Source organism: Macaca nemestrina, chromosome 13 (assembly GCF_043159975.1).
Source record: "Macaca nemestrina isolate mMacNem1 chromosome 13, mMacNem.hap1, whole genome shotgun sequence".
In the NCBI taxonomy this organism is placed as follows: domain Eukaryota; kingdom Metazoa; phylum Chordata; class Mammalia; order Primates; family Cercopithecidae; genus Macaca; species Macaca nemestrina.
This window is the reverse complement of record NC_092137.1, coordinates 29267845-29294180: the sequence shown is the minus strand read 5'-3', so window position 1 is coordinate 29294180 and position 26336 is coordinate 29267845. Positions and strand designations below refer to the sequence as shown.

General features: G+C 45.0%; 1 protein-coding gene across 1 annotated transcript in view; it reads left to right on the top strand.

The window, feature by feature from the left end:
* Positions 1 to 26336, top strand: part of LOC105479716 (ALK receptor tyrosine kinase) — a 750786-nt gene that overhangs the window by 655571 nt on the left and 68879 nt on the right. Inside the window, exons 10-11 of the mRNA XM_011737869.3 lie at positions 1773 to 1867; positions 2038 to 2166. Of these exons, the coding sequence (XP_011736171.2) occupies positions 1773 to 1867; positions 2038 to 2166 (224 nt within the window). The remainder of the gene's footprint in view (positions 1 to 1772; positions 1868 to 2037; positions 2167 to 26336) is intronic.

Here is a 26336-nt window from a genome sequence, read left to right as displayed (position 1 = left end):
TTACCCACTGGCTAAAGCTTTGCTGCCTCACTGCAAATCCATGTGAGCAAGCGCCCTTTCTCTCCATATCTTTTCCTCTGCGTCTTCCCTCCCACTGTTGACATCCCATTTCTTGTCCTTCTTGTACCCTGCAGGCCCTGTTCTCTCCACGTCGCCAGTGCTGCCCTGCTTCGGTTTTCTGCTCTTGCCACCCTATGTGGCCAATGCCCTGTGGTCTGGGTTCCCTCTCTCCTCCTCTCTCTCCTTTTTATCTAATAGCTTTATCAAACTGTAATTTATATATCATAAAATTCACCTACTTTAAGTGTACAAGTCAATGACTTCCAACAGATTTACACAGCTGTGGAGAGAGCACCACAATCCCGTTTCTGAGCATTTTCATCACCCCAAAAAAGCCTGTATGCTAGTCTGCAATCAATCCTGTGCCCACTCCCAGCCCCAGGCAACCACTAACCTGCTTTCTGGCTCCATGGATTTACCTTTCTAGACATTTTCTATCAACAGAATCATTCAATAGGAGGTCTTTAACCTACTGTCTGGCTTCTTTAACTTAGCATCATGTCTTTGAGGTCCATCCATTTTATAGCACATCTCCGGGACCGTTCTTGACTGTAGACCGGCATCCCATGGTATGGCTGTACTGTATGGAGTTTGCCCAGCCACCAATGGATGGGTATGGCTTCCTTCTCTTGGTGTTTTCATATCTATGCCAGAGCCAGCACCCTGTTCTGCAGGTCATTCTGGATTGACATTCTGGAGGGTGGGAAAGGATTTTAAGGTTCTCAGGAAACCTTCACTTAGAACAGGAAAGGGCTGGCTGACTGCTAGGCTTCCAGGGGATGATTTCTCAGGAAACAAACAAACGAAAGGTATTTTCCTGTTTATGTCACTGTAAGGCCTTCCCTGGCCACAGTCTGAGAACCTGGCCCTCCAAGGACATGAAAAGGGGCGGGGGGAAGAAACAATATCTTAACGAGTTTATTGTTAACACTTTTATGACCCCTCTGTATTGGTTACAAAGACTCCCAAGGGTAATAGTCAAGTCACTCAATATTTAACTACCAGGCAGGCAACCTCCTGTGACACTGGATGAGACCCAGGATGCTTGAGACCCTTGCTGGGCTAACCAATGGATAAACCCTACGGATGCTGGTTAATTAGGAAATAAATGGGGCAGGGGCACCAGGGAAGGAGATAGTTGCCTGAAGCAACAAGCAAGGGGCACTCATGAAACTGCGGTTCTTTATTGGCTGGTACAGAAGCATTTTAATATTTTAATAATGACTTCAGCCCCACTGACTGAATGTCAGACCTACCCATTTTTCCTGTTTAGTTCACCCAAACAGGAGACCCAAGCTGGTATTTTTTTTCCCCAACTCAGTGCCTTGAAATCACTCCCCATTTACTGAACAAAGCAGTTACTGTCAGATTTCTTCTCCATTTCCAAGCATCCTACACACCCAGAAAGCAAAAGATTTCTCCTCAGATGACCAGGGAGTCCTGGTCCCAGGCCCCAAACTCCAGGCTGGATTTAAGGACCAGTGTGTCAGCTGGTTCGGAAGCGGAAGGGGATAGTTCGGAAGGGGAAGTGCTCTGCATTGCAGAAGTAGGGGGAATTGATGGCTTTTCTCTCACCACTGCTCTGGGATTAGGTAAGCCTTTTTCAAACTTACATTCTGAGCCAGGTAATCAGCACATGCCTGCTGGATGCTGAATCCTAAGACAAAACCCCCCAGTTTGCTCCTCACACACATTCCTCTTGATGTGTACAGGTTCTGGCTGCAGATGGTTGCATGGTGGGGACAAGGATCCAGAGCCATCGTGGCTTTTGACAATATCTCCATCAGCCTGGACTGCTACCTCACCAGTGAGTTCACTCTGACCCCAGCACTATGTCCCCCAACCCCGATGGCCCATGGCCTCACTGTCCCCTCCTCAGCCTAAGCCTGTCTCTCCCACCTCCCTCAGTGTGAAATCATCTCTCACCCTGAAATCGACCCTCACCTAACTCAGCCCATGGGGTCTTCTCTATTCCAGTTAGTGGAGAGGACAAGATCCTACAGAATACAGCACCCAAATCAAGAAACCTGTTTGAGAGAAACCCAAACAAGGAGCTGAAACCCGGGGAAAATTCACCACGACAGACGCCCATCTTTGACCCTACAGGTAAGGGCTCAGCTCACAAATGTGAGCATAGTAACCTCTCGTTGCAAAAGGTAGAAGAAAGATTGGTGCTGTGTTTGGGGTGGGGAGCTGTGCTGAAAGAATGAAACAGTCAATCTTTAGAAGGAGCATCACCTACGCTCTGACTATGGGGTCCAAGAGGAAGCTGTCTGGTTCTCATATTGCCTGAGCAAAGGAAACCTCTGGCCGGGCGCGGTGGCTCAAGCCTGTAATCCCAGCACTTTGGGAGGCCGAGACGGGCGGATCACGAGGTCAGGAGATCGAGACCATCCTGGCTAACACAATGAAACCCCGTCTCCACTAAAAAAATAAAAAAAAAATTAGCCGGGCGTGGTGGCGGCGCCTGTAGTCCCAGCTACTCGGGAGGCTGAGGCAGGAGAATGGCGGGAACCCGGGAGGCGGAGCTTGCAGTGAGCCGAGATCACGCCACTGCACTCCAGCCTGGGCGACAGAGCGAGACTCCACCTCAAAACAAAGGAAACCTCTGGAAGTTGTACAAAGGAGCAGCTTCCTCTATGCCTAGGGAATACCTAGGCCCCACCCACAGGAGAGAACCAAACTGGCATTTTTTTTTCCCCCATCTCTGCTTTGAATTCATTCCCGCCTTACTGAACAAAGCAAACCTTACTGTCAGATTTCTTCTCCTTATAAAGAGGGCTGGGGCTGGCCAAGGTTATCTGTTGCACAAACGTGGGCTACTCCATCGTAGGTAAGGTCCCCAAAGCTTTCTTTCAACACAGTTCCCCCAGAGCTCAGTTCTCCTCCAAAGCTGTTCTATTCAGCATACCCCAAGCCAAGACTTCTTATGGCCCCTTTCCACTTCAGCAGAACTTTTCAGCCTCTGGTTATAAACCACAGTTGTGACTTCTCGGCCACTCTTCTATTAGACCAGAGGCTGTGAGCCTAGCCCCCAGAAGCTGATTTAGGCTGCCCCAGCCCCATGCCAGTCAGCCAAGGGATTTTCCGGGGCAAGCATTGGTGCCTGGGCCTGTGAGGTTTCTTCTACTATGTATAGCCTGGAGAAACAAGTGTACAACACACAGTCTACCCACACTCTTTTTCCTATAAAAGGTAAGTCTTTATCAAAATAATAACAGATCAATGAGAAATCTCTAATTTCAACTTATAATGTGAAATCCTTTTCTGGTACAAAGTACAAAAAATGAGGTTCATACTTTTGCTGCTGAATTCATCAGCTCTCAACAGTAAACTAGACGTTAGTGTGGCTTTGTCTTTGAAGGAGTCCTTTCCTTTCTGTCCCATGAAAAGCTGCCCCAGGGCTAACCGTCACCCCTTCCTGATTCCTGCCTGATCTAATCCAGCTGCCAGACCCAGGAGAAAGAGTTAGTTCCTTTTCCCATCATCCCTGCCTTCCCCTTTAACTAGAACGACGAAAGACCTTTGCATATTCCTACACAGAGGGGAGCCTGTCCCACAAAACTGCAGCTCTCTCTGGTTTCCCCCACCCCTCCCGTTTCATGCCAACGTCTCACCTGATGGAGGCAGCTTTCTAACTTCTCCATTCAATGCCCTGCCCCCCAGCCCCAATGATTCACCTCTACTCACTCCTTGGGTCTTGGTCAACTACCACCTCCCTGTGATAAATTCAGGAAATGTATAAATGTATAAATTGAGGGAAGAAGCCAGACTTGCCCTTTTAGTGTGCTAAGTAAACATAGCCACAGCTCCCTGCCCAGCCTAATCAGCAGCACTGATTACAGAGCAGAGACTCCAGAAACATCTATTGACCAGTGGGTGGCTGGATGCCTGAGCTTGGATCTCAGGTGTCAGCAGCCAGCCCCTGCAGCCAGCATTTAGGAAACAGCCATCCACACTGCTCGATTCATGAGTTTATTGCCACATAACTCCCACTGTCCCTAAAAGGTTAATCGATAAGGGCCTGCCCAATGGCCACTCAGACTAATGAAATCACCAGTGGCTCACACGTGGTGATGGCTCCCCCACCACCTCTAAATACAATTAAAGGCTGGAGGAGACAGCAGCCGGAACATAAGTCTCCCCACTGAGAAACCTGATCCCTCATTCTTAACCCCAGTCTCAGAGCAATACCGAGGTAGTGCCTGTGGGTCCAGGCAGACTCATGGAGGCAGAGGCCAAGGCCACACCCACTCCCACACCCACTCAGTAATAATCACCCAGCAGACACGTACCCAGCAGACACGTGCCCAGCACGGTGCATGGTTACAACAGGGACAGGGCTGAGCCGGTACTCGCCATTCTGGAGCTCCTGGGCCATGGGAGGAGAGTGGCCTATGAGGCAGCAGGGCATGTTTGCAAAGCACAAGCTCAGAGCTTCCACCTGGGAGGCCCCCTGAAAAAGGACGGAGGGATAGGCCGGAAGGGGAAGGAAAGGAAAGGAAAGATCACTGAGTGTGGTCCCATAGCCTAGGTTATTTCACACAACAACTTGTCCTCACACGGGCCCAGGGACAGTAGCTGTTTTTACCACTGTAAGGATGAGGAAAATGGTATGGAAGAATTTAAGGGCCCCAAGGCTGGAAGGCAGTGGGGCCAGGAAGTCAACCTGGAGTCCACATTCTTTCACCCAACTAAGCTACTTTGAGGTATCAAAGTCTCCAATCGGAGAAAAACACTAAAAATGGCAAAGGGCAGGGAAGAGTTCCAGCCAAGAGGCCCTGCACGAACAGTAAACAAATCAGCTCCCAACCTTCTGACAAACAATCGAGGAGACAAGATAATAAGATTTTTCTTTCCAAAGTTCAAAGCTGTCAGTTTCTGCTGGGCTGGAACAAGGTGGCTGGTGGCATTTCAACTCTCCTGCAGGCAGGTGTTAGAGAACTAGAAACGCAAAGGCCCTTTGGGGTCTTTTGGAAACAGTTACTGGCAACACTTCTAAGCTTCCCTAAACAGTCCTCACTCTCCACAGCAGCCCTCCCCTCTGATGAGGGACTCGGCCTGACTCCCTGGATCTGGGAGGTTCTTCACCTCCGGGCCCATGGAGCAGAGCTGAGCCGCTCAAGTTTCCAGGCCAGGAAAATCCTGTCCAGGTGCTTCATGTGGCATTCTCGGAAGACTCTGAGTCACTTTAGCTAATCAGATGAAGATGCTGAAAGAGAAAATGGGGCAAGTATTAAGTCCAGGGAAATTACATTTGTCAGCTTTGCACATACAATTACATTAACCAAATGACTGGGGTAATCTCATCACGGGGCTGCAGAACCAGGTTCTTCTCTCTCTCTTTCTATCTTTCTCTCTCTCCCTCACCCCACTCCCTCCTTCTCTCTCTCTCTCTCCCTCTCCCCCTCACCCTGCTCCCTCCTTCTCTCTCTCTCTCTCTCCCTCTCTCTCCCCCCCGCCCCGCACCCTGCTCCCTCCTTCTCTCTCTCCCTTACTCTCTCTGTCTGTCTCTTTCTCTTTCCCCTCCCCATGACTGTCTGTCTCTGGTGGTAATGAATGTTAGCAGTGAGGAGGAACGGGCAGGCTCTACCACACCCTTTCCCTAAAAAGCCCAGATGAGGACAAGCAGGCCCCCAAGGCCCAAGGACCCTTCCTCAGCCTCCCTACCCCTCTATCCTTCTCCTTGGAGCTCAGATGCTATGTAGGGCAAGTCCAACGGAATCAGCTCAGCTAACGGGAGAACCTGCCCAAACTTTAGGCCCAACTCCACAACCCTAACTGTGGAGCCTTAGCATCAAAACCACAGCCTTGCCTCTAGCTATTTGGTGACAGGTTGGTCTGCCATTTTCTGAGTACACATCCCTCATCAAAGCGGAGATAAAAGCAATTAAAACTATATAGAGTCATGGGAAGAGCACTGGATTAAAAGAGAGAACACCCCACTGGGCCCTGGCTGGTTGCACTGGCAAGCTGTGGCCCTGGGGCCATTCTGCCTCTGCAGGGCCTCCCATCAGGGCAAGTCAGCAGATGAGGGGGGTTAATGTGAACACAGACAAGGGCAGAGAGACTGCAATTTTTTTAAAAGTCAAGGTTAGAAGTAGACAGTGTCCAAGTCCCTTCCCCGTTCCCAGCTCCAAGATTCCAAGGGTTGAAGGGTGATACCATCAGGGAGCCATGGCTTTATTTGGCCCATATCTCCAATTAACCCGTGGCACCACTAATGTGCCCAGAAGTGAGGGTGACAGGCTGTCCATTTCCACACACGCTCCTGATTCAAGAACAGATGCCAATTCCAATGAGAAAGTTTTATGTGTTTCATATAAATTGATTGGGTCTATTTCTGCTAAATGCATTATCCATTCACCACAGAACAACTATTAGAGTTAATAGAATTTGTAGCTAGAGCCATTATGTTCCAAGTACGCCCTTCTGGGGATGACGGCATTGTTGGAAGGCAGGCTCCGCAGGCCCAGCATCCTCCCACAGACCCTGTCTTTCCACTCGATGGGGGTCTTTTTTCCCCTCAGAGCCTGCTGCGCTCAGGCCCTGCAGGTCTGGCCGAGTCTACTTTAGTGGCACACCCCAAGAGGGGAGGCCTTTTCTCTTCAGAGTCACTCCGTTCCTGAATCAATAATGTATTCTAATCCAGTTCTGAAAAATCCTGGCCTCTTCCTTGCTGGCCTTGCAGATAATCCCATTCTGGGGACCAGGAGGAAGCCAAGTCCCTCTCTTTAGCCACAGCTCATCATTGCATCCCAACCTTGAAGGTGGGAGGTCCAAGATGTGAGAAGTCCAGAGACAAATCAGAGCAGGAAGCTGGGGAGCCCCCTCCCTTTGGAAGGAACTCGCGTTAATGGCATCATTAACAGCTTTCCCCAGAAATCCCCAGTTACGGACACAATCCATGACTCACAGGTGCAGCAGTGAGCTGGCCAGCCAGGGAACTAGATTCAGCCCCCGGGTTCTCCAGGTGTGTCCTCAAACCATCAGCATCTGGGTCCCCTGGTGTCTGCAAGTGCTGCTTGTTAAAAATGCAGATTCTTGGGCCCCCATCAACCTGCGGAATCTGAATGTCTGAGAGCAGGATGTCAGAATTCCCATTTTTAACCATCTCTCAAGGAAAGTTTGATTAGCAAAAAAGTTTAGGAACCCGGGTGTGCATCCTGACCTACAGACGAGGAGCCTGGTCCAAAGCAAAGGCCTTGTGTCACGTTCCCTCGTCACACAGCAATCATAATTGTGATTCACCAAGCACTGCTGTGTGCCACGACTGTGCTGAGCTCTTGGTGCTATCATAGTATCCCCCTTTAACAAATGAGGTCCGGAGGGGTGAACTAACTTGCCCTAAGTTAGACAACTTGTGTAAAAGGCAAACGATCGTGTTTCTTAAAAATCACGCAGAAAGTGAAATGTTCTAGGCCAGATAACATTTAGAAGGTCAAAGCTGTAATAAATAAATCTTTCAGGAATCCCATTATTGAATAGGTCTTCCAGAGGGATTTCTCTTTCATTATTGAATAGGTCTTCCAGAGGGATCTGGCTTCTTATGTTAGTTTTTGTTTAAACAGAGCACATCTGCATCTTCACTAACATTCAAGACGGCGCCCCAGGCAGGCAGTGTTCCCACACACATGTAAGAAAGCTGATAATTGCAGCTAATTGGCATTCCTCCGTGTACCCCAGCCTTCAATGGTGCACTTGGAAGGCACTTCTGTTAGCACCCATTCGACTAAGGGGGACTGTTCATTAAGGGGCAGCAGGCATGGGACCGTAGTTGGAACCCTTGGAGCCCCTTCAGACACTGGTCACCTCTGTGTTCTCGCTTATGTTACTAATATTAGATTATCACCTATTTTATAGCAAGCACACTAGTGATGATGCAGGAAGCACCAGCCTTAACAAGGCTCTTGGGACCCCAGTCATTGGAGCACATTCGGTGCCCTCCCAATTAGAATGTCACTATTCATTTGGGTGTGTCTTCCTTCCCCGGAGCAAGCACGCCTGTGCTCCAGGAAGAGAGGTGGCAAATAACTAATTTATGATTCATGATCCCATTACCAACGCTAACGAGTCTCTTCCAGTGGAAGAGGCTTTGCACGCTGGAGAGCCAGTCAGCATCCCCAAGAGGTGGACATCAGTGAACACCGGGGTTAGCTTGATGGTGAGAAAGCACTTCCCCAGGGACCTGGTGACAGTGACAGCGTGGAACCGGAGGCTGGGCTGAAGGCCGAGCACCCATCAGCAACAGAGTTTCCCAGTGTGTGTTCTGCCATTTGTCAGCCACCTCCTTCCATCTGTCCATGGGGTGACAGTCACTAAGCTCATTCAGTGTCTCTTTCATTTGATTCTCACAGACTTCCTGAGGGAGATGTCACCATGAGGAAGCAATATAGCATCTTTTTTAAGAGCACAGACTACCTGTGTCCAAATCCCAGCTATGCTACTCACTCTGAGCACCTCCCTTCTGCTGTCTGTGCCTTTGTTTCCTTGCATCAAAAAAATGGTGCTTAGATTATCAATGCTTACATCGCTTAGGTTTGATGCAAGGATCACATACGTTAATATGTATCCAGGGCTTAGAGAGGTGCCTCACACATAAGGAGCTACCTGAGCCATCATTTTCTTCCCATTTTAAAATTGAGGAAACGGAGGATCAGAAAGATTATGTGACTTGACCTTCTAATCAAATGCAGAGCCAGGGTTCAAAGTCAAGCCGGCTCACTCCAAAGTCTTTCCCACTCTAAGCCCATGCCTATTAGGAACAATACTAAATACTGCCCAATTGCTGACCAGCATAAGGGAGAAGCTCTTGCAGCATCCAAATCAGCTGTTTTCTTTGCACTCGGGAGATTCAACTCAGCGCCCAATGCAGACAACATCATTGCTTTCCCTGAATCCCAAGCCTAGGGAATCACAACTCATATAGTTCAATTTAACAAGCATGTACTAGGTGCCTACTCTGTGTCAAACCCTATGCAGGGGCCTGGGGCTCTGAGCCTGTGAACAAGCCAAAGTGTTCTCTTGAAAAATGATCATCCACTGGGAGGCCGAGGCGGGCGGATCACCAGGTCAGGAGATCGAGACCATCCTGGCTAACACGGTGAAACCCCGTCTGTACTACAAATACAAAAAAATTAGCCAGGCGTGGTGGCGGGCGCCTGTAGTCCCAGCTACTCGGGAGGCGCAGGAGAATGGCGTGAACCTGGGAGGTGGAGCTTGCAGTGAGCTGAGATCGCACCACTGCACTCCAGCCTGGATGACAGAGTAAGACTCCGTTTCCAAAAAAAAAAAAAAAAGAAAAGAAAAGAAAAATGATCACCCAAAGCTTCATCTGCCTAAGCCCAATTTGAAGCCACTATTATCCCACCACAGGAGAGACTTCTGATTCTGATCACATCTAGAACCAGGACAGGTGCCCTCACCTGACTCTGCCCTAGATGGTGCATTGCAAATTATTCTGAACCAATCATCATTTTCACAGTGTGTCCTGTGAGATGGAAAGGCATCAACACTATTACTTCAGAACTTCCCAAACCACAGACCCCCTTAAGAAATAGCACAGACCCACCCAGCTCTGACAGACTCAAAGATGCCTCATGACCCTCCAATCTAAGGCTAGGTGGGGGTTGGAATTATGGCACGGTTGCTGACAAAATGCTTCAACATAAAGTCGATACTGTTGGCCTTCTAAGCAGCAGACAGGAACCATTGCCTTTCCCTCTCCTGGCTGGCCTCAGAAAACATGCTGTTTTTTCTCATTTGTTTCAGTGAAAGGTTACATAAGTGGGAGACAATAAATGATCCAGGAACTCTGGGCTCAGTATGCCTTAAGATCATTTAGCTTGAAGACTAGCAGAACACAAAGGCCCCTCCATCAGGGCAAGTGCATTAAGTACTTGTTGTTTGGGAAGACCACTTTTTTATCATTCTTCTCTTGGGCTTGCTGCTTCTGCCTGTAAAACAACTCTGTATCTTCTCAGAGCCTATTCAGCTCTCTGCTTGTTGCAGCAAAGCTTCAGTGGTTTTGGACAAAGAAAAAAATTTTTTTAATTCATCCGGGCCTGGAGGTGGACAGTGAATCTAGGAGTAAAAAGGTTAAAATGCTAACTCTTGATCACAAAAGGTGGTCTTCCCAGCTTGCCCCTCCCCTATTGAGAGGAAAAGAAACAAGAGGTGGAATTGCCTTAGCTATCATGGAGTCAGGGAGGAGGGAGAGGGCACAGGGCAGAACTCGGCCCAGCGAGTGCCCTCCCTGCTGGGTGCTTACACAAAAGATGAGGAGGCCAAAGAATGTTCCAGCTGTGCAGCAGGGGCTTTGGGGTGCCTGGATAGTTATCCATTGCATTGTAACAAATAGCCATAAACACAGTGGCTATAACAACACACATTTATTATACCAGTTTCTGCAGGTCAGGAAATCAGACACAGCTCAACTGGGTCCTCCATTTCACAGTCTCTCGTAAGGTTGCAGTTAGGGTGTCAGTCTCATCTGAAAGCTCTGTTGGGGAAGGGTTTACTGCCAAGCTCACATGGTGGTTGGCAGTTCTTGGAGGGCTACTGGACTGAGGGCCTCAGTTCCTAACTGGCTGGAGGCCACCCTCAGTTTCTCCCCAGTATGGTGGCTTACTTTTTCAAAGCTAGTGTGGGGGTGAGAGGGTGGGGTGGGGAGAGAGAGAGAGAAGGAGAGTCTTCTGGTAATACAGAAATTACAATTTTATAACATAAGCAAGAAAACGACATCTCATCATCTGTGCCATATTCTATTGGTTAGAAGCAATTCACAGATCTCACCTATACTCAAAGGGAGGGGGTTACACAGAGGTGTGATTATCAGGAGTTGGAGACCACTGAGGCCATCTTAGAGCCTGCCTGTAGTGGCTTCTCTATGCTGGAGACCAACATTCACCAGGAAGCTCTGGGAGCCCAGTGGGGATTCTGATGGGCAGAATTCCTAGGATCAGTCTCAAGACTATGTATTCAATATTCTACAGATGCTTAAATAGTCATGAAGCACCTACTGAGTGTCAGGCAATAGCAAGACAGTAAGCGAATTGGCAAAGAATCCCAGAGACCAAGGTTCTGGCCATGCAACTTCAGGAAAGTCAAAGATTCTGGGCCCTGTTTCCTCATCCATAAAGTAGGGATATTAATTACCTGCCACAGTTCTTTCTCAGAGCTGGCTATTGTACTGAGCAAATGAGATCATTTCTATCAGGCTTTGAAAGGTACAAAACAATATGCTAATATAAAATGCTGTTGTGACATTGTAATTAACATTATTATTAAATATATACGTAAGCAAAAAGATTGGACCAACTCACCCCTCGTGTGTTGCCTTCTATAACTGTTCAGTGCATTTACAATCCACCTCCTTCCATGAGTTGGGCACACTTTTGTGTATACATGAAATCTATGAGCTGCACACTCTTATGTATACACATAAGTATGTATCTGAGGGGAGGTTAATATTTTGAATTTTGTGTCCTCTCATTCAGTCAATTCCCCCAACCCAATTGATCATCAGTTTTCAGGTGAAGCCCTCAAACTCCCCTTGGGGGAAATAAATGATTTGTGTGGGGTATACAGGATTGCACCCAAAATCCTGTCATCAGTATAATTTAAAAGAGGATCTTTAGTCTTCTAAAACTTATCAAGATCTTAAAAATAATGGATGCATCAAAACCTTGTTCACGAAAATTCTTTCAAACAAATTTGAAGTGATTGAATTAGAGAGGCTTGGTTTTTTGTTTGTTTGTTTTAGGGGTGTAGATTTTTTTTTTTTTTTTTTTTTTTTGAGATGGAGTTTTACTCTTGTCACCCAGGCTAGAGTGCAATGGTGCAATCTTGGCTCACTGCAACCTCCGCCTCCTGGGTTCAAGCGATTCTCTTGCCACAGCCTCCCGAGTAGCTGGGATTACAGGCCCCTGCCACCACATCCAGCTAATTTTTGCATTTTTAGGAGAGACAGGGTTTCACCATGTTGGCCAGGCTGGTCTCGAACTTCTGACCTCAGGTGATCCACTCGCCTAGGCCTCCCAAAGTGCTGAGATTACAGGCATGAGCCACCGTGCCCAGCCCTGATTTGTTTTTATGGTGAATATTGACAGTGTCTTCATCATAAGATAAGAGCAAATTGTAGTCATGTAATTTTTATTACTTTTTAGTAAGTGATTGGCAGATCTAATAATGATCATATTCCAGGAAAAATGTTAAAAAGTAAGAAAATAAGGCTTAGTGTGGGGTTGTCCAGCAACCTAACGGAGAATCAGAAAAACTCCCTTGGCCTCAAAATCATTTCCTGGAAAGAGGACAATTTCCTTCCGCTCAACTGACTTTATGATTGTGATCCTACTAACTAGACCATTCAGTCTATCAGCCAATTTGTTTCATCAGATATGGGATTGGGGGAGTGTCCACGCTGCTAAGGAGTAGGACTCACGTGTTTTCTTAAAAACACAGGGCTCAGCCAGGCACAGTGGCTCATGCCTGTAATCCCAGCACTTTGGGAAGCCAAGGTGGGCAGATCATTTGAAGTCAGGAGTTCAAGACCAGCCTGGCCAACATGGCAAAATCCTGTCTCTACAGAAAATACAAAAAATTAGCCAGTGTGGTGGCATGTGCCTGTAATCTCAGCTATTTGAGAGGCTGAGGCATGAGAATCACTTGAACCCAGGAAGCAGAGGTTGCAGTGAGCTAAGATACCACTACTGTACTCCAGCCTGGGTGACAGGGTAAGACTCTGAAAAAACAAAAACAAGCAAACAAAAAAACCAAAGCACCCTGCATTTTGGATATGTGTGTGCATGCATGTGTTAGTGTGGGCTGGTGTGTGTGCTTGTGTGTGTTCAACAGAGTATGTGAGAGTGTGTGCCAGCTCCTCAGAATCCCAACACTTTCCAATCATGGGTAAGAGACAAAACAAAAGGCCTTTCAGCAAACATCCACTTACACTAACAAAAACACTCTGGTTCGTCCATCTTAAGCATTCTAATGCTAGAATAGGAGCCCCAAAGGATCAAAAGTGTCTCACCACCCACTCACTGTACCCCATGCATGCATGATCACCTCCTTCTGACCACTCAGGTGGGTTTGGAGATGACGTTTGGGCTACTCTCTTCTTTCTATTTCATTTTGCTTTGGTTTTGTTTTTCATTTAACAAAAATTTATTAACCACCCTTTCTGTGACTAGCACTGTTCTAGGCCCTGGACACAAAGCAGTGAACAAAATAGACAAGGCCTACTCTTTATAGAGTATACATGCTAATGCAGAGAGCAATCTAGTGTACAGATGGCATCATTTCAGAGGGATGTGCTGTGAAAATAATAAAGCAGGTCAAGAGGGCAGGGGTGATGGTGGCCGAGCACACGTGTGTGAATGCGAGCCCTAACAATGAAGTATCGAGGGAAAAAACTTCAGGTTCCTTCTAGGATGTGGGAGCAGAATCAGGAATATGCTACTGGCTACTAATATTAAGATCCTACTTCTTACTCTAGGCTGGTGTGACCTGGGGAAATCTTTAAGGCCTTCCACAATATCCCTGCAACACCCAAAGCTCTGAAGGCCTTAACGGTGAAGTGCACTGAGACACAGCAGAGGGTGGGTTGAGGGTGGAGTAGGGGAGCATGCCTTGGCTGAGCAGACTAGGCCGGGGGAGTGACCTGGGTGCCTGGCTCTTCACCAAAGAAGTCAGATAGAAGGCCACGTGCAGTGTCTGAGAAGCATGGGAAAGTTGGTCCCAATCCAAGCTGGCACTGCTGTTTGAGAGACAGCAGAAGGATTCTCTTGTCAGTGTTGTTTCATTGCAAGTAGCTGGGAGATCTTGATTCTGGGAGGCTTCATTGAGGTTGAAGATCCAGCCAATGGCTGGGAGTCCAAGGACTACTCCAGTCCTACAACCAAAATTATTTCATAGGTGACTGCTGATGTTAATTCAGTGGCCCTAGAAGTGACTATTGTCATTATCCAGAGCCCAATAATGTCAAGACTCACATCTCTGAGAGCCTCTTGGCATTTTCCTCATGCTTGTTGCCTCATGGTTGCAAAGTGGCTGCCACATCTCCAGCCACCATGACTGCATTACAGACAAAAATAGGAGGGAAGCATCTTTTCCCTTCTTTTTTCTAGTCTTCTAGTCTTACACACTTTGCCTTCTCTCCTTGGTCTAGTATTTGGTCCTAATGCTTCCCCACTGCTTTCTTTTCTACCCTTGAAATTTAGATATCATATCTTCTCATGTGTGTCTCAGTCCTCCAATTCATTTTAGAGGATCTGGGACCTAGACCTGGAAGTCGGGACATCTTTCTAGCTCCAAATCCCCTAGCCAGTTGGGCTGCCTTCTCCTCTGTCTGCTCATCTGTCAGAGGTATTTCCCAAGGGCCTTGTAGAGATTTCAGTCATCATGAGAACCAAACAACGAGCAGGAATGACTTAGAATAAAGGAGTGAGGGGCTGGGGCTTCCCACACGTTTGCCTCTCTTTTAGGTGCCAGTGAACCTTACAACAGAAGGCCATGAGTCCTAATCATGTAACCCCTATGGTGATGCACTAGATTAAATCCTTCCCATCTGCAGACAAGAATGGACAAGGCAGAAGTCCGTGACCCTTTGGGCTTCAGTGTGGCAGAGCTGGTATTTAAACCACCAACCACTTCCCACTTAAGCCTCAAAACCAAATCCATTATGCGTAACCTGCAGATGGGTGAGTCCACAGCACCCAGCTCGATATCAGACACTTTATTGGCCCGACTCTGGCCTGAAGCCAAGTTAGAAATAACCAAATTAGCCCTGAGGCCTCCCTTAACTTAATTTTTACAGCTCTGCTTTCAGGATAGTGTTTTTCCCATGACCTTTCTCTTCTCCCTTGTGTTCCTGACTTTCCCTTGGGGAGCAGGGGGTGGCTGAGAACACAATACATCAGCCATCACAGGAGCCATTAAAATCTCCTGCAGATCGCTGGGTGTCAGAGCTGTTTAGGGTAATTCAGCCCTGAAAGCAGCTTTTATCTAGACAGCCCCAGCTTGCTGCCCTGTTGATGGGGGTAAGCTCACTTGGAAGTCCCTCTCCAAGAAGGGATGTCTGCCTTCCAGTAGGGAGGGAGATGGGCCTCTGGTCTTTGTTCCATGGGATACTTCAGCATTATCGGGCAGTCCGCCTGTCTAGAGGAACTGTGTCTGGAGCAAAGGAAACAACAATATAAAAGTAAAAATGAGATCATGTGTGTGAGCATATCTAGTAAAAGACAGGGCTGGTGTGGTCATTGTTATTGTCACCACCCCTAACTTCTCATCATCCAAAAAGAACCAGAGAGAATGCTTTGCCTGAATGAACAGGGTGGGTGCGTGCACACAGGCACACATGGGCAGGTGCTCACAGGTGCACACGCAAGCATATGTGCAAGTATGTGTACAAGCACACATGTGTGTGCACAGGTACATGCACATGCACGCAAATAAATTCACTCTGAGAAACAAGCTGGAAGAACAGCATGGAAAATTCATCAACTGAAACAGTTTGTGTTGTAGAAAGAGAAAAGGTGATGTGCCCTTCCTTAGCCCCAGGTTTGCTTTGCAATCACTGGCCAATTGCTTAACTTTTCTATATGATTGCATGACGTATGAGACAAAAGTCAGTGTTTCTTTCTTCCCTGTCTAGTGACCTATCGTGGTTGTAAGGAGCTAGACTTACTGGAGGACAGAGATGCTACAGAAATGTACCATAAATTGTCCATTGAAATTGAAAGCCTCAACATTCTCAACCCTGTTCATTCAGAATCATGATAACCTCCTTTTATCTGAAGTTAGACTTCCAGTACCTTCCACCATCCACCAAATATAAATGCCAAAATATAAATATGTCCCAAAACTGTGACATAAAGGTTTTCTGTAGTTAACTGCCCCTTAGCCTGATACATGAAGAGGGGTAGGGCCACTCTCATGCCCTCACCTGAGCTTGGAGGTAAAATAAAATTAAACATGGGTGGACACGCTGTAGTGGAGAGACACCTGCCAGGAGAGACAGAGAGTCACTATAAAATATTTATGCCTGAGGCCATTTAGTGATGAGTCAAATAGCCCTAAACAACTCATTAAGTCTGGGTAGCACTATCAAGAAAAGGTTAAATTATACTTAGTGGACTGTATTGAAAATAGGCAGAGCATAATGTAATGGCAGGTTCGAGACCATGGTCACTGGAGGTGTCCCTGAGGTGAAATCCAGAAAACAAGCCTGCAGTCCAGGAATAGAAACTCAGGTGAGGGCTCTGACAGATAGACAGCATACAGGGGCTCACCATAGCAAATGAGCTCAAATGATTTCTACATTTAAAAAATGCTTCCAGGATTCTGGGAAGAGGGCAGTGATGGTGGTAACAGCATAGTTTTTTTTAATCTTTCCAAATCCCTAGGTAAACACAGAACAACCATATATCAAAACTGAAAACCCATGAACAACATTGACAGCAAAATGTGAAGATAAGGCATTCCCCTAAAACTTCAAAATGTAAGTGAGATAGGTCAAAGCTCCAACAACCAAAAGACCTGCGTGGTATCAGCATCTGTATGAGATATAAGACAGGAAAGAAACAGGCCTGAGAACAGGAGAACCCCTAAATAACCAAGAGATAGTTGCTAGAAATTACAGAAAGCCAGTCTGAGAGCAGCCTCTGAAAGTGGGAGCAGCTTTGCCCAGTGCAGGCGACCGTGAGTACCACAGTCGGATCTGAAGGGGCTGGAGCAGCCTGGCCAGCAAACCTCATTCCAGGAAAGGGCCCACTTAGAGAAGAAAGTTCTGGGGGTAAAATCAGTATTGAGTAGGAAAGGGATAATAGAGAATAAATAAATAAGAGAATGTCCAGATAAAAGTAAAGGAAAGAAACAGAAACCTTAGAAAGCAAACTGCCTCTTTTTTTTTTTTTTTTTTTTTTTTTTTTTTTTTGAGGCAGAGTCTCCCTCTGTCACCCAAGCTGGAGTGCAGTGGCATGATCTGAGCTCGCTGCAATCTCAGCCTCCTGGATTCAGGTGATTCATCTGCCTCAGCCTCCTGAGTAGCTGGGATTACAGGCACCCACACCACACCCAGCTAATTTTTGTATTTTTAGTAGAAACAGTTTTACCATGTTGGCCAGTCTGGTCTCGAACTCCTGACCTCAGGTGATTCACCTGCCTCAGCCTCCCAAAGTGCTGGGATTATAGGCATGAGCCACCACACCTGGCCAAACTGTCATATTTTTGAACACCGTATTTAAAAAAAGGAGTAGAAGGAGTTCTGTGAAATAAAAAAGCTCCTGCACCCTAAAAATTCAGGAAAACTAATCTCACATAAAAATACGTAATAACAGAAGAGCATCGAGATCAAATGTCATTCAAAATTAAAATAAGAAAACAAAACAGGACACAGAGGGCAGAATAACAAACCTACAGAAAATAAAATCATGCCAGAAAGACATGCTTATTGGATGAGTCAGAATCCAACCTTCTGTTATTTTTTAAAATGAGCTAACAGACACTAAAACAATGATACAAGACATGAAAAATAACATAAGTCAGTGTAAGAAAAACTCAGAAATGTGGTGCTAGAACTCAGAAAAGAATTTGCAATAAAAGAAAAACTATTTTCAAAAATGAAGGCTAACCTCTTAAGGGGAAGGAACAAAAAGCCGATAAACACAACAGTTTATGCCTTACAAGAAACAGAAATTAAAAAGAGGACATTTTTAAAAATGGAGAGGATAACACACATCAAAGACTCTATCTTCTTGTTATATAAAGTGTTGCTGTCAAAAACTCTGATAATTTTACATTTTCTTTTCAATAAGTCACTTGCTATTTTGCTTAGGTGCCCAAAGTATTTTTTTTTCTTTTTATTTGAAGTCCAGCAATTTTACTAGAATACACATGAAGATCCAACATACAAATAATAGAAAGACCTGAAGAAGAAAACCGAATAACTGGAACAAAACAAAATACTTAAAAGTATACCTCCAGGAAAATATGCTTGTTGAAGCTACTTACTAAAAGAGCGCACTGTATACCTAAGAATATTGACCCAGAATGAGTGGTACCAATGTATATTCTAGTAAAATTGCTGGACTTTAAATAAAAAGAAAAAAAATACTTTCAACACCTAAGCAAAATAGCAAGTGACTTATTAGAGAAAGAAATTTAAAATTACCAGAGTTTTTGACAGCAACACTTTGTATAACAAGAAAATAGAGTAGAATCTTTAAGATACTCTAGGGAAAAATATCAACACCCAAATAATTCAAGGAATATTTCTCCAGTGACCCCTTTCTAAGGAATTTACTTTAAAACAAGCTTCAGACAACAAAAATGACTAGAGAAATAGCAACATAATGACTGATGTGAGCAATAAATATAAATTCTTACAGAACTATGACTAAGTAAGGGATAAAGAGGAAAGAGAAGCATATATAATGGCTATCTGCCCAGGGCAGCTATGCATAGTATGCTACACAAAATCACGGGAGAATGGAAAGAACATACACACAAAAAAAGCTGAGTGCTCTCGATTTTTATATTAGTAATGGTGGTAGTAGTAAAGCATTGTGACTCTAATACTGTGTGTAAGGAGAGGTAAAGTAAATGAATAATTACAATATATTCTAATTCGACTATCACATGTGTTCCTGAGAGACATGGTTCTCTGTGTGAAAAAAGAAATGCAGATACGATATAGACGAGGTTAAATAAAAAGTCCTGTCATCCTGAATTTGAGTTGGAAATATCAATATGAACTCATGATGTACCTTGTCATATACATATGTATGTGTATTTCGTATAGATGTATGTTTATACTGATATACATATATGCATGCACATATATATATTTCCTAACTCTGTTCACTCAAAAAAATAGAGACAATTACCAACCCAGTAGCAAAAAACCTCCATAGCACCCAGAATATGTACTTAAAATACATTTTTTCCCACTAAAAGAAATTAGGGCTTTTGAGGAAATGGTTGATTCCAGGTCTAGAGAAGAAATATTTTGTCATATCATATAGCAAAGAAGCTTTAAAAGTCTACTAGGGTCATATCAAAAGGACCCGGGAGGCTACCACTGACCAAAGATGTGATCATTTGAGCTTTCAGAGGATAGTAATAGTGATTAATTAAAACTCAAAAATACGTTTAAATTCATGGATTCATAATGATGTACAGTTAATTGACCAGCTTCAGAGGATGATAGAGAACCAATTCAGTATCTTGAAATGTATACGTAAGGAGAAAGAATTGAACATTTATTCTGCATTTTCTACATGAACCATATTACTCAGTAACCCAAATAGTAGATTAGGGGGAACATCATTTTATAAATATATTCCAACTAATGTATGAGAAAAGAGGTAAATAAGTAGAATAACATATTTTGCAACTTGCAATAAATAAATGCGTCTAAGCATTGAGCTTTGTTTGATAAGTGCTAACATGAAAAAAGAGACCAATAATCAGACACAAAGTATCTCCTGATGAAAGAACATGACCTGTAGTCTTGCAAAAGGATCTAGTCAGCAATTTGCAGGACAGGGAACATGTTGAACTGCACCATGGAGAAGGATTCAGCAAAATTCAGACTCATGGAAATGCTGCAGGTCAAATAGCCCAGTTTCTTCAAAAAGAGAAAATATGGAGGCCAGGCGTGGTGGCTCATGCCTGTAATGCCAGCACTTTGGAAGGCCATGGATCACTTGAGCCCATGAGTTCAAGACCAGTCTGGGTAATACAGTGAGACCTCATCTCTACAGAAAATTTAAAATTTAGCTGAGCATGGTGGCATGTGCCTGTGGTCCCAGCTGCTCTGGAGTCTGAGGTGGTAGGATTGCTTGAGCCCAGGAGGTGGAGGTTGCAGTGAGCCAAGGTCGTGCTGCTGTACTTCAGCCTTGGTGATAGAGCAAGACTTTGTCTCAAAAAAAGAAATGGGTGAATTATTATATTTGCCTGGATTTTGGTCATGATTTTTATTTACTGGGACCTAGGGTGCCCATCAAGATGATTCTGTATGCCACAGCATCCGTGGCATTTAGTTCAGTGGATGTGGATGAAATTCAATGCCATGGATCTGAATAAAAATTGTACAAATGATCCACATGAGGCATTGAGCACTCTTCTGTGGTGCAATACACACAGGCCTCCAAACTGAGGCAGATCCTTACTGCTGTGATTCATAGTGATGATCGAGAACTTACTTTCCTTTGTATTATGCTTTATTTCTTTGCATTGAATTGAGCAGATGAGATGGCTTAGCAACAGTAATAAAACCAGGACAACCACTGTCTAGCCTATTTTTTTAGCGGTGTACTGTTTATTACTAATTGATTTGTTTCTTCTTGGAGGGTGCTGCAATGTACTTAAAATGAAACCCAGTGCTTAATAGACTTTTCTGTACCCAACTGTCTATAACCAATCAGTATTTTGATATTTGTGGGCTCTTTATGCAGTTTAGATGTGAATGAGTACTAAACTATGTTTCCAGTATGTGGTATGTGTAAGAAAGAGAGAAGGCAGTTCTTTTTTTTTTCTTTCATAAATGAGTATTCATAAAATAGGTTTGTTTGTTTGTTTGTTTGAGAGAAGAGGAAAGAGGCAGGTGACCTCCTTCCTCTGCCCCCCATCCCAGATCCTCCCTGGAGACCATTCGATCCTCCTACAGCTCCATAGGGCTTCAGGGACCAAGGCAGACCCTCAGCAGGGGAGATATGAGGACCCTTAGATTATCTGCTCGGCATCTAGCCAGCCTCATTGCTAGTCTCACTGTGATGATCTTCTCTCCAAAAACTGAGATTTTTGTCCCATTGCTTATGACACAGTCTCTCTTTCTAATGTCTCTGCATACTGACCTTGTAAACACTCCAGTTACTAGGTTTCCCTTATGGCACTGCCTTGCTCCCAGGTCCTCTCTGGGGACCAGCGCCTCACCCTGAGTACCTTCTCTCCTTGGCTGATACCTTTGACCCTGCATAGCCCACGCTCTGCTAGGCTAAGCGACTGCAGGGGCCACTGCGGGACTTTCTGGGATGGAGTGTCACTCACCTCAGTACAATGACCACACTCTCACCTGTCCCCTCCTAGTGGCCTGCCTACTCTCTGGGCCTGAGCAACCTTGATATGGTCTGTCCTGGCTAGAACTGAGCCCCAGGCTCAGGGATTTCAAAAGAAAAAACAAGCAAACACTCAGAAGTGTTTCCTAGGAATTTCCTGGGGAGCCAAGCCCCTTTTCAAGCCTTGAACTTGGACTCAGAAGATCTACATTTAGTTCCTGGCTTAACCAGTTATCTACTTCGTACGCTGCAGACCAGTCACTCAACTCCTCTGAACTTGAATTTCCTGATTTTTAGAGGGAATACTGTAACTCCACTTGTAGCACTACAAAGTTGCAGCAAGCATAATGCATTTCATGCATGTGTGAAAGCGCAGTGACTGGCCTATATTAGGTGCACAGTAAACACTGAGAGGTTCTCGCCCCTTTCGTGAGTGGAGATTACCTCTCAGGTGCCTGAGGTACAGCCTCCCACCCCAACTCCTTACCCAGGAAGAAGGACAAAGCAAGTCAGGAAGCACACAGCTTCTACCTGGGGATCAAGGCTTACCTTGACTCCTCCTGTCCCCTGGAACCACTCTTGCTAATTCTCTTGCCTCTCGGGTTTCAGACCTGCTCACTTTGATCCACAAAGTTGTGCCCATTGCCTTCCACTTCAGCAACACTTTTGAAAATCAACCTAGGATCTACCTGTCTCCTCATGGTTCTGACTCAACCTGTCTTGGCATAGAGGTGATCTCGTGTCTACCCTGCCTGAAGTACCTGCCAGATTCTTCCTGCTTAAGGCAAGAGCCTACCCCTTGGGCAAGGATGTGGAAATAATGAGAGTCTGTCCCCGGCAAGCCTCAGTCCAGTGCGCAGCTAAGAGAGGTCAATAGTGTATGGAGCAGCTTCAGAGAGACACTATAAACAAAACAGAATAACAAGAGTCCCCTTATGCAAAGTCACAGGTACCCACAGCTCTGATGGGTCAATCATGAAAATCAGATTCTGGTATTAAGTAAGGTTCTGAAAAAGACAAGGTGGATCAGGGACTCATGTAGGGACAATTTGACAAGGCTTGGAAGTCTTCAAGGCAGAAATCTGGGAAGGGTTTAATCACCCCCAAAGGACCCTTGGACAGAGAAGGAGGAACCCTCAATTCTGGTTCTTTCTCCAGTACTGATAGGCTCAGAAAAGTCACTGCTGCTCCCTAGCATGCTGTCTCTCCACCTGGACAATGAGGTATGTAAGACTAATGTACAAGTCTCGTTGAGTATTAGATTCTCTTGAGAATGTTTTTTACATATTTCAAGTATTGCCTTCTCATCCCCACCCAGGATCTACTGAATTTGAATCTCCAGGGCCCTAGAATCCGTATGTGAAAGGTCCTCAGGTGGTTTGGAAAACACTGAATTCAGAGATCTGCAAGGTCCCACTGTGCTGTGACATTCTCTGATGACTACAGGATTGCAGACAGTAAGGACAAAGGGAACCAGCAGAATGAAGCTAGAGCAGGACAAGCCCACACACGAGAAGCAGGACAGCCCTCGTACAATGAGCAATAAAGTCAGAAACTCCATACCCCCAGAGGCGGTGCCGGTGGAAATCATAAATTGATTCCAAGCAACTCTGGGCAGATTTATGAGGATCAGAGCCATCCGAGGCAAGGAGGACCACCATGCCTTGGAGGCTGCTGGGAGCAACAGAATTCTGGCAAGATAAATCACGGCTCTGATACAGGATGGCAAATCCTCTCTTCCCACGGGATCCACTTTAGAAAATGTTGCCTCTCTAGGCCCATCCATCTGAAATCACTGAAAATCAAAACAAAATTTTGTGTATGGAAACCACTGGAGACTAATGTATGTCCACTGAATTGGGAAAATACAGGTCCCTTTTATTGAGAAATGACCCTGGAGTCCCTCCTTTATGAAATGGAGGACATAAATTTTGAGATTGGATATCTGCTTCCCACAGTGAAAACTTGAATACAAAGTTACACACGTTTTAAATCGTAGTCATTGTGCATCTCTAGTGCTGAATGTTGTGCTAAGCACTTTGCCTAGGTCATCACCTAATTCTCACAGAAAGTCTAAGTGGTATGTCTTACAGTCTCCAATTGTTCAGATTTAAAAGACTGAGGCTTAGAGAGGTTGTACAATCTACCTTATGTCTCACAGCTGGCCAGCAGCAAAATCCAGAACGAGAAAACAGCCTATCTGAATCCAAAGCCTAAGCCCCTCTTGCTCCCTCAGCAGATGTCTCACCTTGTCAGAAGTGGAAGCCCAGCATCTCTGGGAATATTTCAGAACCCTTAGAATAATCTTAACCTAGGCTTAAGTGGTTCCTACTGAGGGTGAGATGCTCAGGTAGTGTGCCAAGCCCATACCTTTAGATATCTTCCCTAGCACACTATTGAGAAGAAAAAAATAATAATATATATATACACACACACATATATATATTTATATATATAGAGAGAATATGTATTCATATATGTATTAGTCCATTCTCATGCTGCTAATAAAGACATGTCTGAGACTGGCTAATTTATAAAGGAAAGAGGTTTAATTGACTCACAGTTCAGCATGGGTGGAGAGGCCTCAGGAAACTTACAATTATGGCTGAAGGGGAAGCAAAACACATCCTTCTTCACATGATGGCAGGAAGGAGAAAAATGAGTGCCTAGTGAAGGGGGAAGCCCCTTATAAAACCATCAGATCTTGTGAGAACTCACTCACTATCATGAGAACAGTATGGGGAAAACTTCCCCCATGATTCAATTATCTCCATCTGGTCCCTCCCATGACACATGAGGATTATGGGAACTACAATTCAAGATGAGATTTGGGTGGGGACACAGTCAGACCATAGCTAGCTAGCTATGTAATATAGATACATGTATTCTCTCATTTTCAGGGTTGAATTAACTAACTGAACTGCCACGCTTCTGCCCTGTGATTGATAAGACCACCCTCACACCCATTGTGTGAATGGCTCCATTACCTTCTAGTCCTTGAAATGACCATTCAGAAACAGGCTACTTGCTGTAAGCAAAGCCTGGGTCTGCAGAACAGGTTTCAAGGAACTATAGATAAGGAGAGGAGTGGATTTCCCAACTTCTTTTCTGAGGCTTTATTTTTCTTCCTGTCCCCATCCTCCTCCCCAACCCACTGACTTTATTATTTTTTTTCACTGTGAAATGCCTTTTTATTTTGTAATGATTTGTTTAATTTTTTTAATTATTATTATACTTTAAGTTCTAGGGTACATGTACACAATGTGCAGGTTTGTTACATATGTATACATGTGCCATGTTGGTGTGCTGCACCCATTAACTCATCATTTACATTAGTTATATCTCCTAATGCTATCCCTACCCCTACCTCCTCCCCACAATAGGACCCGGTGTGTGATGTTCCCCTTCCTGTGTCCAAGTGATCTCATTGTTCAATTCCCACCTATCAGTGAGAACATGCGGTATTTGGTTTTTTGTTCTTCTGATAGTTTGCTGAGAATGATGGTTTCCAGTTGCATCCATGTCCCTACAAAGGACATGAACTCATCCTTTTTTATGGCTGCATAGTATTCCATGATGTATATGTGCCACATTTTCTTAATCCAGTCTGTTACTGATGGACATTTGGGTTGATTCCAAGTCTTTGCTATTGTGAATAGTGTCACAATAAACATACATGTGCATGTGTCTTTATAGCAGCATGACTTATAATCCTTTGGGTATATACCCAGTAATGGGATGGCTGGGTCAAATGGTATTTCTAGTTTTAGATCCTTGAGGAATCGCCACACTGTTTTCCACAATGGTTGAACTAGTTTACAGTCCCACCAACAGTGTAAAAATGTTCCTATTTCTCCACATCCTCTCCAGCACCTGTTGTTTCCTGAATTTTTTTTTTTTTTTTTTTTTTTTTTTTTGAGACGGAGTCTCGCTCAGTCGCCCAGGCTGGAGTGCAGTGGCCGGATCTCAGCTCACTGCAAACTCCGCCTCCCGGGTTCCCGCCATTCTCCTGCCTCAGCCTCCCGAGTAGCTGGGACTACAGGCGCCGCCACCTCGCCCGGCTAGTTTTTTGTATTATTTTTTTAGTAGAGACGGGGTTTCACCGTGTTAGCCAGGATGGTCTCGATCTCCTGACCTTGTGATCCGCCCGTCTCGGCCTCCCAAAGTGCTGGGATTACAGGCGTGAGCCACCGCGCCCGGCGTTTCCTGATTTTTTAATGATTGCCATTCTAACTGGTGTGAGATGGTATCTCATTGTGGTTTTGATTTGCATTTCTCTGATGGCGAGTGATGATGAGCATTTTTTCATGTGTCTGTTGGCTGTATGAATGTGTTCTTTTGAGAAGTGTCTGTTCATATCCTTTTCCCACTTCTTGATGGGGTTCTTTGTTTTTTTTCTGTAAATTTGATTGAGTTCTTTGTAGGTTCTGGATATTAGCCCTTTGTCAGATGAGTAGTTTGTAAAAATTTTCTCCCATTCTGTAAGTTGCCTGTTCACTCTGATGGTAGTTTCTTTTGCTGTGCAGAAGCTCTTTAGTTTAATTAGATCCCATTTGTCAATTTTGGCTTTGGTGCCGTTGCTTTTGGTGTTTTAGACATGAAGTCCTTGCCCATGTCTATGTCCTGTATGGTATTACCTAGGTTTTCTTCTAGGGTTTTTACGGTTTTAGGTCTAACATTTAAGTCTCTAATCCATCTTGAATTAATTCTCGTATAAGGAGTAAGGAAAGGATCCAGTTTCAGCTTTCTACTTATGGCTAGCCAATTTTCCCAGCACCATTTATTAAATAGGGAATCCTTTCCCCATTTCTTGTTTTTGTCAAGTTTGTCAAAGATCAGATGGCTCTGATCTGTAGATGTGTGGTATTATTTCTGAGGGCTCTTTTCTGTTCCATGGTCTATATCTCTGTTTTGGTACCAGTACCATGCTGTTTTGGTTACTGTAGCCTTGTAGTATAGTTTGAAGTCAGGTAGCGTGATGCCTCCAGCTTTGTTCTTTTGGCTTAGAATTGTCTTGGCAATGAGGGGTCTTTTCCAACCCACTGACTTTAAATTCCCAGGTGCTGTTGGCACAGGATCCATATTCACAGAAACTCCCCTGGCCACATGTCCTGCTGTCCAGGACAGCACCAGCCTTGGATACAGGCAGGAGTCAAGGATACAGTCACATTTTTAGAGTTTGGGACTTGGCGGCAAACTTTCCTACCCCCTTGCTTT